Genomic DNA, 16,982 nt, shown 5'->3' with positions numbered 1-16,982 from the left:
CAGTGTAGTCGTTGTCTTCATTAGTTTTTTTATGATAAGTCATCAAAAGTAACACAGGGAGAAATCCTGTTTGCAGATGGGGACTTCATCACTTCACATACCAATATATTGTGCATTAATATGATTTTATGTATTTCTGATGCTTCTCTTCTGCTTTTAAAAAGAATAATCAGTCAAAATACAATCTAGGACACACAAACATTACTGTTCTTCAGGTGAGGGAGGTACTCCTGGGCTTATAATTACAACTTTTACAAGGGTTAAGTAGCCTGATTCACTCTATGTGTTGTTTGGAGGATTCTTTTTGGGCAGGAGGCGCTCTGCTTATTCTCTTTCATTTTAAATTTCAGCTCGCCAGAATGTTTGATGAGTGTTTAACCAAGCACAAAGTGACCGTGCCAGTGACATATTGATCTTTCTTCCACTTTGTGTGTTGCTATAGCAGCAGCAAAGCAAAGTCCAGCTGTGCTTTGATCATACAATACAGCATATCCCCAGGATGTCTTACACTGGTTTTAAATTTCTCTCTGACACTAATAATCTTGGCTGTTTTACATTCCAACAACATACAAGAAACACAGTTGTATTTAATCCTAAAACAGTCTTGGAGTCTCGTTAGTTGTGGCATCATTAGTACCACCATGTGTCACTAAGGTGACCAACAGAAATTAACAGAAATTTGGGGTTATCTTATCATGCCGACTCCAACTGTCGAACAGAGCAAGCATGAGTCAGACACACTTCCGCAGCCTGTCCCAGACCCTTTTTTCCTTTGCTATTGCCCTGTCACCACACCCCCCACACCCTAACCTCCCTCCCACTTATGAATTTATCTTCCCAGTATGAATCCCCAGTCACATTGGAGTGGAGCCTCTTTCTATAAAGGGCGATTAGCATCCGAGCTCAAACTTTGCTACCAAGTTAGTAACTTTCTCCATCTGCAGACATGTGCACTGGAAAATGTTCCCGCTGCATTGCTATTACTCTGTACCCACTAGTAGTCATATCTATCATCTGTAACATCGTGCTGTTCTTCCCTGATTGGAACGTCACCTATGACAAAGACGGACATATTACCGAGGAGGTGAAATACATGGGGGGACTCATTGGAGGGGGCGTACTGGTGAGTGGTCCTCTGTTTTTCAGTGTTTTACTAAAGGATAGAGCTGATTTCTTTTATGAAAATTTGGAGTCTCAGAAAAAAATACACACTTACATATACAGTCTAAAACTGTGTGCATATCTAAATTGAATCCATGTGTTTTCTGAGAATTAGTTTAGTGTTTAAAGATTTGTTTCAGTGTGTTTGACACTCGCATGAGAATCATCTAAACTGGGCGTGAGCAGGGTGCAAAAGTCAGAATTCACTGGTGCGAACTGTTTCTTAAAACATGAATGAAGGCTCATGTTTACATGTTTACAGAGTCTTTTATTCCACTAACGACAGACTGAATATTATGTTCTATCACCTCCTTTGTCCTTCTACAGGTGTTGCTACCAGCACTGTACATTCATTTAACTGGTAAAGAGGGTTGCTATGGAAATCGCTGTGGGGTGAGTCAGACATGAGCACAGTAAGATGCTTCAGGTTAGACAGGCTTGATTAAGTTTAATGATTAACACATTAAATGTAAAGCATCAATATGCATATACACACACATCTCGACTGAAAGGAGATTTGAATCCTGTAAATGTCAGAAAAAGTGTTTGGACTCCCAGTCTTACTGCAACTTATGAGGATCATTCCTGGGATTTGGTACTGTTTGAGTCATTGTGACTAAAATAATGTATTTTGTATAAAAATGAGTCGATGCTACGGCTGCACCAACTCATTTGTAATGAGCAATTTGAATAACTCGATCATAAAAACATGTTTCTAGCATCCAAAACAGGAGCGCTTTTTTTTTAATCGCCATAAAACCTCTACTGGGTCAATACAACTTTGTGGCACTGATGTAGGGCTGTTAGGTTGGATATTTAATTATTATTAACATTAATTATTAACATCTACACCATCATAACATCTTGTTTTAAACCACAGGGCAAACTTCACAATGCTGACATGCTCACTTTTGTTCAGAACAACCACCACACGCTCCTTTAAAGGCGTACAGACACAAACTCACTCATTCACTTAAACATTCAGATTAAAAAAAAGGAAAGGCACAAAAATAAATACACATGAACATACACACACAAAATCTACTTCATCAGGCGATACAACACTGTCAGACCTTTTTTTTTGCCAACTATTAATGTAAGAAAGCCTTTCAAGAAGACACATTATAGGTCATTTTACTTTATGGCCTAGTTTAAATTGTAAGTATACCTTATTTTACTTTACTTTACTTGAGATCATTTATTTATTTTTGCATTAAGAAATGTTTTTCTTTACAAATTTCTTTAAAAAATTACATGTGAATACTATGGGAATGTTTAATTTTGTGAAATTGTATTTATTTAAATTATTAAAAATGTTGCAATTTCTAAAATGAGCAGTTCATTTTAAGATGCCTCTGTTTTCTCTTTTGAATATTTATTATTGCTCATTAATAAGACAAAAGTATTTCTTATCCAATTACAAAATTGATGGAATTATAGATAAAATATTCAATTGCTAAAATAACTGATAGCTGCAGCCCTTCTCAATACATATGTCTTAAAGCTTCTCTTACATTATTCACCCCCCTCTACCGCATAATACAATTATATGAATCCAAAATTACCTATTTTTTTTACAATGATCACTGATGATTTTATTACAAGTATTCTAAAAAAGCCATGACCCGAATCATCTCTGTTCAAGTTCCGTTACCCATGAAAGTTAGAAAAGTCTTAAATAAGTTGACATTTTTCATTTCTGTTGCTTTGCCTTACTTATAATAATCTACACCCAATGTTGTTTTTTTCTTATTATAAATTATATTTTATCATTTTATATTTGTAATGCTGAAAATCTTAACAAGTTGTGTCTCTGAATTCCCTGCAGCCTCCCTTATGCATATGCAGATAATTACTTAACATAATATGTTTATTTCATTTAAAGATTATTATATGTACACTTTTGGTACCAAACCCAGTAGTAATTGTCCATATACAACCTGTTTAAATGGAAAATAGCTGAAGTGAAAAGATACAATTTCACTTCATGAAAGTAAAAATGTTCTTTATTTTTGTCATTGCTAAGACTGTGCAAACAAATTAAAACTGCAAGTTCTCACTGGTTTGGTACAGGATATGTTACCTGTGTTTTTTTGTTTGTTTTTCAAAATTAACTAAATGAAATAAAACAATATTACAATTATTTCAATGGATTGTTAAATGGAGTAAATAGACAAAAAGGAAAAATCAGAACACTGGACCAAATTTATTTTTATTATAAAAGATATTGATAGAAAGTACATCATATTTCAAAATACATAATGCCTTTTCTTTGATAATACTTTGTGTTAATAAACACACTCTTTAAATATATTTTCAGAGTAAAGTCATAGACATTTAAGCTCTCAGAAAATGTAAATATGACAGTGATTGTACATTTAAAACACTTATAGAGATGTGATATTTGACGCACATCGCGTGTGGAGAATTTAGACAAAATTGTTATATCATAATATCCTGAGGCTGACCAGTTTTCTAATATTTGAACAAGTCCAGTTTCAGCTGAGCTACTTTTTAGATGATCTTACTGTGTTGACACTGAATGGACTGATCCATGTAATTCAATTCAGTTTTATTTATATAGCACCAAATCACAACAACAGTCGCCTCAAGGCGTTTTATATTGTAAGACAGACCCTACAACAACACACACACAGAAAAACCCAACAGGGAAAAACTCCCTTTTAACAGGAAGAAACCTCTGGCAGAGCCAGGCTCAGGGAGGAGTGGCCATCTTCTGCGACTAGTTGAGAGATTTTAATATTATAATAAAGTAACAGATTTTATTAATAGATTTGAATAAAATCAAAACTTAAAGTAGTCCTGTTAATGAACCGTTGTTTCTAAAGTTAAGCTACGATTACACTGTGAAATGTGAGTCTGCTACAGAAATTAAAAAGGTGACCTAACACAGCACCAACCAGTAGCACCTGAGTTAGCTTGCTCTCTGGGTAATATTTACATTTAAGGGAAACAGTATTGTATTTTCTATATATTCATTTTGTTTTCTTTGCACATTAAAAACAAGTGAAAAGTGCAAGCATTTGTCATCTGCCTTGTTACAAGCTCTTTTTTTTTTAGGTAATTTTGACTATATTGTTTTTAATCTGGATAGATTACAAGTGTAGCATTCATTTCATTAAAATTTTTAGCAATAAATATTAATTGAAAACGTTTTTGATCACTAGTTTTGTTCCGTTCACGAACATGGACATGTATTCAACTTGTTATGTATTTATATGATTACTATCACTGTGACCTGTGACCTGAAGGAGAGGTCAGAGGTCAAACATGAAATATTTTAAATCTTTATACTGTATTTTCTATATGCTGACAATACACAGCACAATTGTAAGAATTGTGGTTTCTAAATTATAAAGCTTTCCCCCAATTTTCCGCCAATAAAACATCAATTCGACCTTGAAGACCTTAAAGCCAAATTTTAATGGATTGCTAACATGACCTGACGCTAGGTTTTATCAGAATTCATTTCGAACCTTTTAAGGTATCATGCTTACATACAGAGTGAAATACACACTAGCAAAACAAACTCTGTGGAGGGAGTAACAGACCTGTTTTAGTATGTTTAGTTTGGCTTGTAGTTAATCTTGATGAATCTACAGTTTATGGGAAAAGCAAACACTGAAAGAAAAATGTCACCAGATGCTTAGTGAGCACCTACAACTACCCGTTTTATTTATCAACAGGATGGAAAAAAAATGTGTCTTTAAACTGTATCATGATTGCATTTGACCTTTATCATTTACTCTCTCTGCAGATGTTCTTATCAATTGCATTTGCTGCAGTGGGTGTTGCTGGAGGCCTGTACAGTATAATTGTTGCAGTACTTGGTTTGCAGAATGGGCCTCTCTGCAAAACCGGACTGGTCTGGACAACGCCTTTTAAAGAACTCACAGAGTAAAGCACAGGAGTGACTTCCTCGTGACACATTTCATACGTTTCTCAACTTTTAGTCATTTATAATTCTCCTCTCTTGCACAGTGACAGCCACTACCTGATGGACAAGACATTATGGAGCTTATGCACAGAGCCTAAGAACATTGTGGAGTTCAACCTTGGACTGTTCGGCACTCTGCTGGCCACAAGCTGCCTGCAGGTGATCCTCTGTGCCACACAGATGATCAACGGGCTCTTCGGCTGTCTGTGTGGAACCTGCAATAAGGAAGCTCAGATCGCCTAAAAAAATTTATAAATTAAAAAAATAAAAAAGGTAAAAATGATTTACTTCTCAGATTTATGTAGAGACAATTCAGACTTCACCTCTTCTCTCTGGATTATTATGTGGTTATTTTTTTATGTATTCATTAATTCACATAATCTGAGAGTTTCTGACAGTTGATGGGCGCCCCCTGCTGGATGAATGACGATAAACTTCATGTCTGCATAAAACATTCTCTTTGAAGTTGCACCGTTTAATAAAATAACTTTTTATGTATTTAATGCTTCATATATTAACAGAAAACTTAAATATTAAAATGCACAACAATAATTTTAACAGTAGAAATGATTTACACCAATTAGATGGCCAGTTTTAGATAATCTGGTTTAAAACGCTGCAGCTACAGTTATCATACTGCATTTTGTTGTGACGTTTGAATAATTGTGCTTTACAGTCAAAGTAATACAGTAATTACAGTCAAAGGAAAATAAAACAAATCTTACTTTTAATGTAAGCTGCATTAGTACAATAAATATCAGGTTTGATGTACAAACAGTTCTCCATCTTTTGTTAGCATTTCCAGGATAAAATATCTACACTTCTGAATAAAACTGAAGAGAACAGGATTGAGAATTCTGAACTGCAAACTCAGCATTGAAAGGGGAAAAACATGGGAAATGGCACATAAGCAGGCAAAGGTTACACAAGGAAAAAAAGATTAATGCTGGTTCTCAACATACTGAAGAATCACAGCACGGAGTGGAGTACGGTATGGCAACCATGACAAAGAAAAATCAGCCTATGATTTAAAACATATCGATGTTCCTTTTGAAAGCAGCAGAATTTATGAGCAGAACTACCCATACAGACAAACCCAGGTGAGATCCCAAATTAAGGTGTCCACATAGATGCCGATGATTCTATAATGAGTTAATAAAATTTAAAAATAGTTAATAAAATTTAATGAAATGGCATATGCCACTTTACTATCTTTAACACAGTCATATTAAGTTTTGCCCTAAATATAAACTCAAAACCTAAAGGAGCTGTTTATTCATGTCTCTGCACAACTTGAAGAGACAGGAATGTATTTGTGCCTTCAAGTAGTGCATGTGGAGTGGATAAGAGCCCCGAGCGTTGCTTGTATGACCACAGGGGGCTTTCACAACAACTCTCCTGTTTAACTGGGTAACCGATCCCATGTGAAAGAATCGTTACATGTGACGATGACCTTGTTGAGGTAGAGGTAAAATAATAAACGGAAGAGAAAACTGGCAGTTCCTTGTAAAGAGGTTGTTTGCTCAATACTGTGCTATACTTAGACATTTTATTAGGTACACCTTGCTAGTTCCTGCTAGTAAAATCCCAGCAGACCAGCAGTTTCTGAAATACTCCAACAACCCCACCGTGTTCACACTTACCAAAATCATGCGTCTTCTGATGCGCAGTTTGAACAATGAATGTGATTCGCTGGGCACGATCTGATATCGTCGTGTTTGTGTTGTTCCCAGATCATCGTACTAAATGTTGTTCCAGGATCAACATTGCAAGTGACCAATCAGAATGTTGTGACAGCTGTGACTTTTGCGACTTCGGGGAAAAAAAAAACGCCGTAAAACAAAAAACTACTTAAACTGCGAGAAACCGCCTCTGTCCTCCGATCAACGGACCCTGACCCTGACCCTTTAATAAACGGTAAGCAGAACTGATAGTCCTTGCAACATTGGAATTTCATGAATGCACAAATGGCTTGGCGCGCAAAACAATAACGTCACAACAATGTGATTGGTCACTTGCAATGTTGAACCTGGAACAACATTTTCATGATGATCTGGGAACAACGCCAACACGACGACATCAGATCATCCGATTGGCTGGTTGATGAGCAGCAGAACAGGTGTACCTAACAAAGTGGCCGAAGCATTAAAAAACTAAAACTAAAAATTCTTCTATGTAAGAACCAGAGTAATACTGTGACGCAAACGCTGCGTCAAAAGCGAGTTGCTTCAGTCTCACAGGAGATGGAGTGTGGCAGTTTTCAGAGCCCATGTATAAGGTCATATGGCTATAATATTTCGCCGTTTCTTCATTTGTGTTAAGGATGTGGACCGTTTTAGCTGTCAAACTGCCTCATCATGAGCTTCCGGCTGGCCTCGTAACCCAGAAACAGAGCTCCATTAGCAGGGAAGGTGCGGATCATGGTGGGGGTAAGACCAGAGTAGAGCGCCCTCACACCTAAACACAAGAAACAGCTGAGCTTACAGTGTGAAAACTGAAACTGCTGAAAGCTTTAGTCTTTTACACCAAGACTGCTTTTCTAAACATGTTATGGAAAATACTATAAAACCCTTCATGTGCTTACCTTCAGTGCGAGTGATGGTCATGAAGGTCTTGAAAAAGCCCGCCTGTTTTCCCGTCATAGACATGACTTGAATACGAGATTTGACGCAATCCATAGGGTAGACCACCAACCACAAACACGCCCCTCCAAAACCGCCGCTGAACACAATGGGAGCCACACCTCCAAAATACACAGCATGTTAAATATTAAAGTTCCTGACAGTACAATAAAAAAAACAGAATGCTTGCTTTGAAGGGCTGCCAGGAGAAAACGTGCTCAATCTAAAAAGATCATAGGTTATCAAAAATGCATCTGAATGAACTACGTCTGGACCAATAACCTGAGGAGACCAAAGTCGACCAACGTCATAACAACTGTCAAGCACGGTGGAGGAGGGGTGATGATTTGGGCTTAATATACCGCCACATGACCTAGGTAGGTTGCAGTCATTAAGTCAACCATTAACTCCTCTGTATATGAAAATATTACAGATTCAAATGTGAAGCAATCGAAACCGAGTCATGTAACAGGACCGTTTTTCCAAGCATGCCAGCAAATGTACAATAGAAAGCTGAAGAAGAAAAGGTTATTCCAGCAGCCACAGTCAAATGCATGCAGCCTACTCTGTTTGACTTGCAACACCTTTAACATGCATGCACCAAGCAAGTATGCAGTTTATATGGTGTACTAATGGAAATGTACTGACAGAAATATTCTAACAGAGACATATTTGTAGTTTGATGACATTGAAAGTAGGGTAGTAGTTAGCTTCATCACTTCCGTCAATATATCGAAGGTGACATAGGCAGAAATCCCGTTCACAGATGTGGACTGTATTAAAATTTTCTTCACTTCACAAGTCAAATATAAGCACATTATATTATAAGAAGTAACATTTAATAACATATGTAAGTTAATAAAGTATATCATTTGTGTCTACTCTTTTTTCACTTTATTTAACATCCACATTTGACCAGAACACCTTTTAATAACATAGGGAAACATTTACAGCAGTACCTATGTCATCCTTGCCACATTTCATGTAGTCTGCAAAAGTTGTGCGGCAGAGTTCGTAGGCACCGAAGAAGCAGAAGTAACCGGGGACCTCTCTGGCTATAGTGGTGGTCAGACCCTGGAAGAAGCCCAGTGGTCCCTCATTCCTTATGATGAATCTCACCACCGACCACACAGTGCTTCAGACAGAGCAGAGGGAACGGTTGCTCAGTACACGAGACACTAAAATAGCGTTTTAGTAGATGAATATTTAAAAACAACTGCTCATTAACAAACTGCGCTTGAGAAACACCCGCCCTACTGTTAGGCTATTTACTTACTTCTGGCTACTGGCAATCTTGCCTGATGATGCCATTTCATGCATGGCTTGTAGTCGGCACTTGACAAGCTCAGTGGGGCAGAGCACTAGCGATGAGAAGATGGACGCTACTGAGCCAGCACAGGCTTTCTGCACGTCACTAACAAAGACAGAAAGACCAGCAGGCGGTTAGAGATCAGACACACACAAACCCAGGGCAGGCTTTGTGCTAACATAAAGAACAGCTACCTCAGCACAGCCTTGCTGTGCAGGCCGGCTGTGAAGCGGATGACCTGCTGACAGAAGCCGTAACTCATGAAGAGCACAGCGTTCTCAGCGATATTGGCCATCAGCGCCGGACTAGTGCCCTGGTAGAGCCCACGCAGGCCCACTTGTTTGTAGGTAGACATGAAGCAGTGGATGAAACCGCGGTACAGCTTAGGAAAGGTCTGCATTTTGACCTTTACTGTGTCTAGAGGCTGCCCGCTGAAGACGCACGCAGCTCCCCCTGGGGAGGACGAAAGTACAAAAACAGTAAATAACAGATGTGAACCGGCACATACAGAGAGTTGCTACAGGAAAGGCAAACTTTTCACAAAAGCCAACCAATATGTGCCGTGAAGAGATTAGTATCATAGCGGGCTCGGGCGAGAAACAGAAACACTGAAACAAATGAGCCAGAAAAACATAGGAGTCATCAAAACATCCTTCAGTCTGACATAGGTGGTGAGGTTTTGTCAGCACTAAAAAGCAACAGGATTACTTCATAGACATTAAAGAGTGCATGTGCACATGTTTATGTTGGCTACTGTAGAAAGAGTTTTAAGTGACAGGCTACTGCATTTACCTGTGGCTCCTGCAGAGAGATCAATGATGGCCTGGACTACTGGATGTGGAGCCATGGTAGTTCAGAAAAGGTCTCCCCTCCTCTCAGCTACCTGGGAAAAAACAGAAACCTATAAATGGTGTGTTTTAGTAAAAAATATAATCAGTTCATTGTTCATTGTTCCCCTCACACTGTAATTATGTGTGGATTAGATCCCCCAGAGAGAAAGAGCAGCTGGGTTCATTACTACTACACTAAATTAGTTGCAATTTCAACCAGAACTGCTCAAAATGTGAAAATAAATAAAATGTGAAGACGCTGGTAGATCTTTCTATGAGCTTGCATGTTAAAAATAGGGCACACATGATCCGATTTTGCACTTTGGGGTGTAAAATAAAACTTACATCTGAAAGTTTTATCTACACCTGGGACATAAAACAATGCAAAGTGAAAGAAATATTCAGTTTGTCTGTAGACTGTTAGACGATATCAAGCAGTAAAATAAAGCCCATAATTGCACAACTGTAAACTTCAGTGCTACATAGGCATTCCTTTTCTAAATTCCAAATGATCTTCTTCTCCACGCTGTGTGCATGTACTTTATCCCTCCTTCACTACGTCCACGAGTTTCCTCTAAGGTCTTCTTTCCTTCCCGCTTGGTTACTCTATATTCAACATCCTTCAGCTGGCATGTCCTTGGAACACATCCAAATCATTTCAACCTTGTCCTACTAACTTTATTTAATTTCCTTCTATAATTTGATGACTAGAAGTATTATCCACGAAGGAAATTGTTGACCACTAGAATCAATGACCAGAAAAGTCAAGGTTAGATTAGCTTGGTTGGTTTGCCACGGTTCACTGGCACCAAAAGTGTCCTGCTTGGGTTGCAGCTCTCTTACAGCACTGCCATCCCTTGTGCATTTGAGTTGTGTGCTTGTTCAACAAAACCATTACGTTTGAATTAAGAAAAAAGTGGATCCTGTGGAGAGGGAAAGCAGACTTTACCTGCGGTTTACCAAAAGCAAGTTCAGTCCTGTCTTTTAAGCCTTGTGTGGTCTTGATGCGTGCCAATCTAAAACCTCAGAGCGCATTTATAACTAAATGGGTGGTTCACAGCTGCCCTCTCTGCTACTAAACTATTCCCACTTGTAAGGACACGGTGGTGACCCTTCCCCAGCTGATGAAACATGGCTCCAACGTTACTGTCATTGGCCTTTCTCAGCTCACACGTCACCAGCAGAGGCTGGTAAATGTTATTTTTGTGGCATAAATTAAACATCTGTTTTCCCCGCTTCTTTAAAACAAAATGACACATGTATGCTGTATGCCACGGGTAGAGCCAAAAGTCCAACAGGTATGAGAGATAACTTAGGTTGTTAACATCAATAAAATCCAACACGCTGAAATTATCAAAAGAAACTTACTGCTTTGATGTTCTTACAGCGTGGGTTCACTCTGAGAGCTGAACAGATAGACGGAATACGGTAATTTCAGAATACAAACATTACTGGAGAGCTTCGAGGTAAACTTTGTAGGAGAGGTTAACTTGGGAGTCTATGTGTCAGACATACGCTAATTCAGGGAGCTGCTAACCAAAGCTAACATCATGCTAATTTACTCCAACAGGCCGCCGTTCAACGTTGATCTTATTGCTATCTCATTTGCAGCGCCTGTCCTCACTGTCTGCACTATGATTAATGCATTGCCCATCAACGATCCTGGGAGGTGATGAGGAGAGTACAGAGGTTGCGTCATTGGAGGAGAAAATGAAAAGTTGAGAGCGCCCTCTCTGCTCTAAATTCCAGGGACGAAACTTGCCGTCACCCAACGACTCTGCTCAGAAAATTAGCAGTCTTACTAAGCAGAATTTGCAAATGCTGTAATGTAATTGGACTTTTTTTAAAATTACATTGTAGATTTACATGGTTATTATATAGTCGTAAATGTTAAATAGATGTCAAGATGCAGAAGCCGTCAGCGACACTTAGTGGTCCTCTTAGTTTTCTCGGGATCTTTGACACGGAGCCGCATGGCACAAGAAGAACCGGTAAAGCTTCCGGTTCACATGCTTTCGTGTTTTTCAAAATAAACTTAAACACCCCATCGAGTTGCTGAGTATTAAAGAAATAGTTTTTTGGTTTTATTTCTGTATATGATGAAATCATTTTTGTATTATTATTTTTGTATACGAAAATATTAAAACATCCATCATTTCTCCGTATTTTTCTTCCAGTGAGCCAGAGTTTCTTGTATTTTTGGAATGGTTCTTGAGCAACACTTCACCAGGCTTTCTCAAGGTCTGTCAAAGTTTTGTTTTCAAGCAAGCAAAAGCAATAAGGGATAAACCAGTGTTGTGTAACAGCCAACTTAGGAAAGAACTGATTTTAATTTGTTTCTTTAGGTACTTGCAGACTGTCATTGAAACTTATCATTTGTTCTCCTTTCCTTCAAGTTGTGTGCATTTTATAGATAGATAGATAGATAGATAGATAGATAGATAGATAGATAGATAGATAGATAGATAGATAGATAGATAGATAGATAGACTGAAAATCTGTGACAACATGTCCAATGGAGTGATTAATTAAAATTTCAATATGAAGGAGGTCATGAGAGGAGTACAACAGTACTACCATCTGGGAAATTTCTCACCGGCAACAGCTTGATTCTCCAGCTTAATAATGACTCCAAACACAATGCCAATGAAGGAAAAGTATACCTGGATAGAAAAATACAATAACACAAAATCAGTCACTATCGGTCAGTCAGCCATACCAAATATTGACTTGCAAGCTTGATAGAATTGTGCAAACTCTCATACTGCATTTCCACGTGTTTCAATGTGTCAATAAGTCGCTGGTAACTATTGTACCTATTGTAACGCTGCCCCATTTTCCTAGCAAAATATAAAGAAATGAATGGTGTACTTTTATACACAGAATTTTATATTTGTGGGGAAAAAAATCTTTAAAATCAGCACGACTGATTATTATTCCATGGACTCTGCTACAAGTGGTGGTTTTTCCATTCTCATCAAACAACACATTTGCAGCCTTGTGTCCTTCCTTAGCCACTGGCAGTCAGATCTTGAAATCGAGTTAATACAAAGTCCTCAGACAAGATATCATTTACTTTAACACTGGCTTTAACAGAGTAACAAGCATGCAGATGAAGTAGGTAAGTTACCTCCTCTCACTGTGCACACCAGATCCCAAATGGTCACAGCATCCTTTAAATGAAGTTACATAACCCAAGATAGCTGTGTATCAAAGTAACAACCAGAAGAGAGAATTTGTTTTATTTCACGATGAATAGGCTAACTTTTGCACTTTTGCTTGTTACTCAGCCTTCCAAACTCCAACTAGAAGTCACTGTACACTTTTGTTTTGCAAGTGAGAAATAAATCTCCCACACCATGTTAGAGATTCAGAAAACCATCTAGCAGAGAAAAACACTTTTGGCTACAAAAGAATCGTACAGAAAATCAGAACAAAGAATGTCTCAGAACACTGTGTTCTCAATCACAGCTGCTCTCGCAGATCTGGGCTCTTAACTCTATAATTGCCTTATGCCTGTTGTATCATTAGAGGAGTCCCATCCCTTCCCCAAGCATAACATTACAAAGTCTCCATTAAACACAAGCTTGCAATGAATTGTATTGTTTAAACCTCATCTATAGCTCAGGGGTTGAAGTGGGCCGGCACACCTTCAATTGATGAGCATTGAAGTCTGATAAGCAGATTAATGCTGATGAAGTATTACTAACGAATTAGCTCATTTGTCGTATGCATGGCGTTGTTTTCTTTCTTTTTTTCAAACAGCTGGACAAACAGGACGAGTATGGACTAATATGTATATTTAGCTCTCAGCAACACTTTGTGACAAACATTTGTGATAAAATGCGTCTGCTAGCTAAATGTCTGCAGGTGTATTTGCCAGGGAGAGAAAAGGAAACGTTGATGTACGACACTGAGAGATGGAGGATGATCTAAGAAAGAGCACAGGAGAGGAAGATGAGAGATTATTTTCAAAGCTAAGAACTGCTCAGTAAGTGCAATTTGATAAACTGGAAACTTTTTAAATCCCACATTTGATTTGTACATGATGATGCTGAATTACATTTTTGGCTATTTAAAGGTTCCTATGTATATAATTATATAATGTAATGTGTTTTCCTAGTCTTACTGACCACTCAAAGCATTTTAAACTATAAGTCACACATTTTAACCATACATTCTCACACAGCACTTGATGCTATTAACCTCACATCCATGGCCATTTTCAATTCACAAATTAGCCTAACATGTATGTTTTGGGGCTGTAAAAAGAAGTCCACACATGTACAAGGAGAACATGCAAACTCCACACAGAAGGCCTGTAAGCTGTAAGGTGGCAGCACTATGTTGACCACAAAACAGCACAAAAATACTGGCAACCGTCAGTGCTATCCCTCAGCCTACCAGCATACACAGCTATAGCATCAGTTTCAAAATCCTGCTTTGCCTTGTTCTGAAGTTATTGCAGTTATTGCACAAGATTTTGGAAATCCTGTGTGACTTCCTTTTTGAGTTATGTGTTCAAAGATTTTCAGAGAACTTGACCTTTGACCTTGAGGTTGAGGTCACTGAGATTCAAACTCATCCTAGATTGTTAGAAGATGTACCCTTGGTATCACATAGCTTTCACAAACTTAGGTGTCCACGCTGCGTGACGACAATACCCCATCTGCCTTTTACGGCTGTTGGGTAAAAAAAACAGCAGGCCAATTCAAGTTCTTATCATCATGCGCCCTCTACTGGCTGTTTCATGCTTCTACATCAAACATTAACAACCTGTGGAGCTCTGACAGAAACTGCAACAAACGATTATTTGCTTTAAGTGTGATTTCCTGTATAAATTAAAAATATGAAATCAACATTTTCTTTATCTCTGTTGTATTTTTTCATAAAGGCAAAGGCTCCATGGAGGAACTTTGAACTGATATTTAAGATTTTTGAGATATTTAGCTGTTAATGTGCATTAGCAGTTCCATCAGTCATTTCCCCCTCTTCTTCTTCTTAGAGAAGTAAAATAACAGAAAGCACTGCAGTTTCGTTATTTACCTATATGAACTTATTTGGTGCCAAAATGCCATCTGTTTAAACTGAGTCACCCAGGATTAAATACACACACCCTCTGTCCACTGTCTTATCCTTTAAAACTCAGTCTAGACTCAGTTGACCACAACAGCCCGTCAGATTTTGATATTTAACTTCAGACACACAGTCAATAAAAGACACATTTTTCAGATTTTTTTTCCCATATATCTTTGTTTTTTATCAAAAAAACAAAAAACATTGACGTTGTCTACATCACAGACAAGAATCATCAATATTCTGTTTTAAACAATTTCGCCATGAACAGAATGAACCCCATGCCCATCCCACCCCTGGAGCAAACTCCTCTATACACAGTATACTTTACATACCTATAGTTCCTGTTCAGCCTTTGTACATTTTACATCATTATCAAAGTAGTATCAATAGATTTAAAATACATACAATACTTTTCCATTGTAATTATAATCGCTATCCTGATTGTACATACAGCATCATTTCCCACACTTAGAGTTCTGTTGAGCAATTTCTGTGCCTCCTTTTCATCAGCATGTTCTTATAAAATATCCAGAAGACACAACACGAGTCTCCGTAATTCACCAAAACAGAATACTTGGCAGATTTTAGATGATTGGCAGATGAGAAACATTTCGTAACTACCGCTGTGGGTCATGAGAGAGGAATAGTTACCGCTGACTGCTGCTGACGTAGTTTTGAATACACAAATATTTACCGCAATCTACAGCTTTTATTTACGTGTTCCTCAGGAACCATTCTCAGACTCTCCGAGGGGCTTTGCCACCAACTGTTGCGTCTGCTCGGACATGAGATTATGAGGTACAGTCAGAGAATCTCGGTAATCCCTAATTAGATGAGCTGTGGTGAAGGAATAACAAAGAGATTATAAAAGATCACCACAACCAAAAGAGTAACACAAGTTATAAAAGTGGAACAAGTCAAAAGTATTTGTATGGATTTGTTAAAGTTCTCGGTATTGGCCAAAAACACTAGAAGTAGTGGGCAGTGCTGAATCGATATATAAATATTTTTACCACTCAGGATTAAAAACAGACTGATTTGTAAAAAAAAAAACTGATTCAACCTTTGTGTTACCTTGGTGACAGAGGTCCTTAACCGTGCGGGTGAAGCTCACCATTCACACATAAAACTTTGGCACCACAGACAAGTCTGTTACAAAAAAAAAAAAGGTCGCACACCTCGAACTAAATATGAAAAAAATGTGAGGAAGACTTTAATTGTTTTTTCTACGCACTGACAATGACAACTGATTAACGGCCAAACACGAGTATTCACAGCCAGGCACTTGTGTCCTTTCAGATGTGAGTCGAGGGCTGGGTCAGTCGGTGAGGAACATCTGGAGGGAGGGCGGTAAACTATGTGGAAGTTTTTACCTACAGGATTAAAACACACGCATTTGTCTTCGCGTCTAACAGCGCGCACGTAGCAGTGTCACAATTATACGCTTAGTGACAAATCAAAGTTTCTAAATGTGGGAAAATCTACCAGTGTCAAAAATACTACATCAAGAAAGCCATCTTTGTTTGTACCCTGTAAACGCAAGCCAGAGCCCCGGAGAGTGTAGTTACTGCGGGCGGGCGGCATTGCAACACAACATAGAGTTGACCCTTTCTTTTTATATCCGCTAACAACACATCCTTATTCAATATTCAGTATCACCACAAAGGCTCTACTTGCCAGTATGGTACTGGATACAGTATGCAAGCAGTCATTAACTATAAATCACACAACCTTCAGAAAAAACTTGCTTATCACAAACTTTGACTGAATTTTAACAACTATTTTCGGGTTTTTTTCTTCTTCTTTTTTTCGCCCAATGGCTGATGAAGAAAAGCGATTTATCTTAAGTCACATCTATGAGTTTTTTTTAAGACCTTTTTGGCAATTGCTCTGACAGCAGCAGATTACAAATGGAATAAATGAGAAAGTCATGTGTAGGAGCAGGAATGGCACTGTTTCATAGTTTAGATCTCAAGTTTGAGAGAGAAAATAAAGCGTGACAGAGAAGTAGTACTATTCACACC

The 16,982-nt window shown here is 38.2% G+C and overlaps 2 protein-coding genes across 3 annotated transcripts; one reads left to right on the top strand and one right to left on the bottom strand.

The window, feature by feature from the left end:
• The first annotated feature begins 859 nt into the window (after positions 1-859).
• Positions 860-5,402, top strand: tm4sf21a (transmembrane 4 L six family member 21a). Its single transcript, XM_080866526.1, has 4 exons — positions 860-1,123; positions 1,489-1,554; positions 4,940-5,079; positions 5,164-5,402. Exons 1-4 carry the CDS (start codon positions 947-949, stop codon positions 5,360-5,362), a joined length of 582 nt encoding a protein of 193 aa, XP_080722652.1. The 5' UTR covers positions 860-946; the 3' UTR covers positions 5,363-5,402.
• A 1,534-nt stretch (positions 5,403-6,936) lies between these two features.
• On the bottom strand, positions 6,937-11,591 carry slc25a15b (solute carrier family 25 member 15b). 2 transcript variants are annotated; one of them, XM_080866524.1, is made up of 7 exons: positions 11,248-11,591; positions 9,842-9,932; positions 9,244-9,502; positions 9,017-9,154; positions 8,700-8,875; positions 7,704-7,862; positions 6,937-7,576 (listed from the first exon to the last, which is right to left on the bottom strand). In XM_080866524.1, the coding sequence occupies exons 2-7, from the start codon at positions 9,894-9,896 to the stop codon at positions 7,455-7,457; spliced, it is 909 nt and encodes a 302-aa protein (XP_080722650.1). In that variant the 5' UTR covers positions 9,897-9,932; positions 11,248-11,591; the 3' UTR covers positions 6,937-7,454. The 2 variants fall into 2 exon arrangements, with proteins under 2 accessions (XP_080722650.1, XP_080722651.1); XM_080866525.1 differs by lacking the exon at positions 11,248-11,591 and adding an exon at positions 10,829-10,951.
• Between the last annotated feature and the right edge of the window lie 5,391 nt (positions 11,592-16,982).

This window comes from Rhamphochromis sp. 'chilingali' (assembly GCF_963969265.1).
Source record: "Rhamphochromis sp. 'chilingali' genome assembly, chromosome: 19".
Lineage (NCBI taxonomy): Eukaryota > Metazoa > Chordata > Actinopteri > Cichliformes > Cichlidae > Rhamphochromis > Rhamphochromis sp. 'chilingali'.
This window is presented reverse-complemented; position numbering and strand designations above follow the sequence as displayed.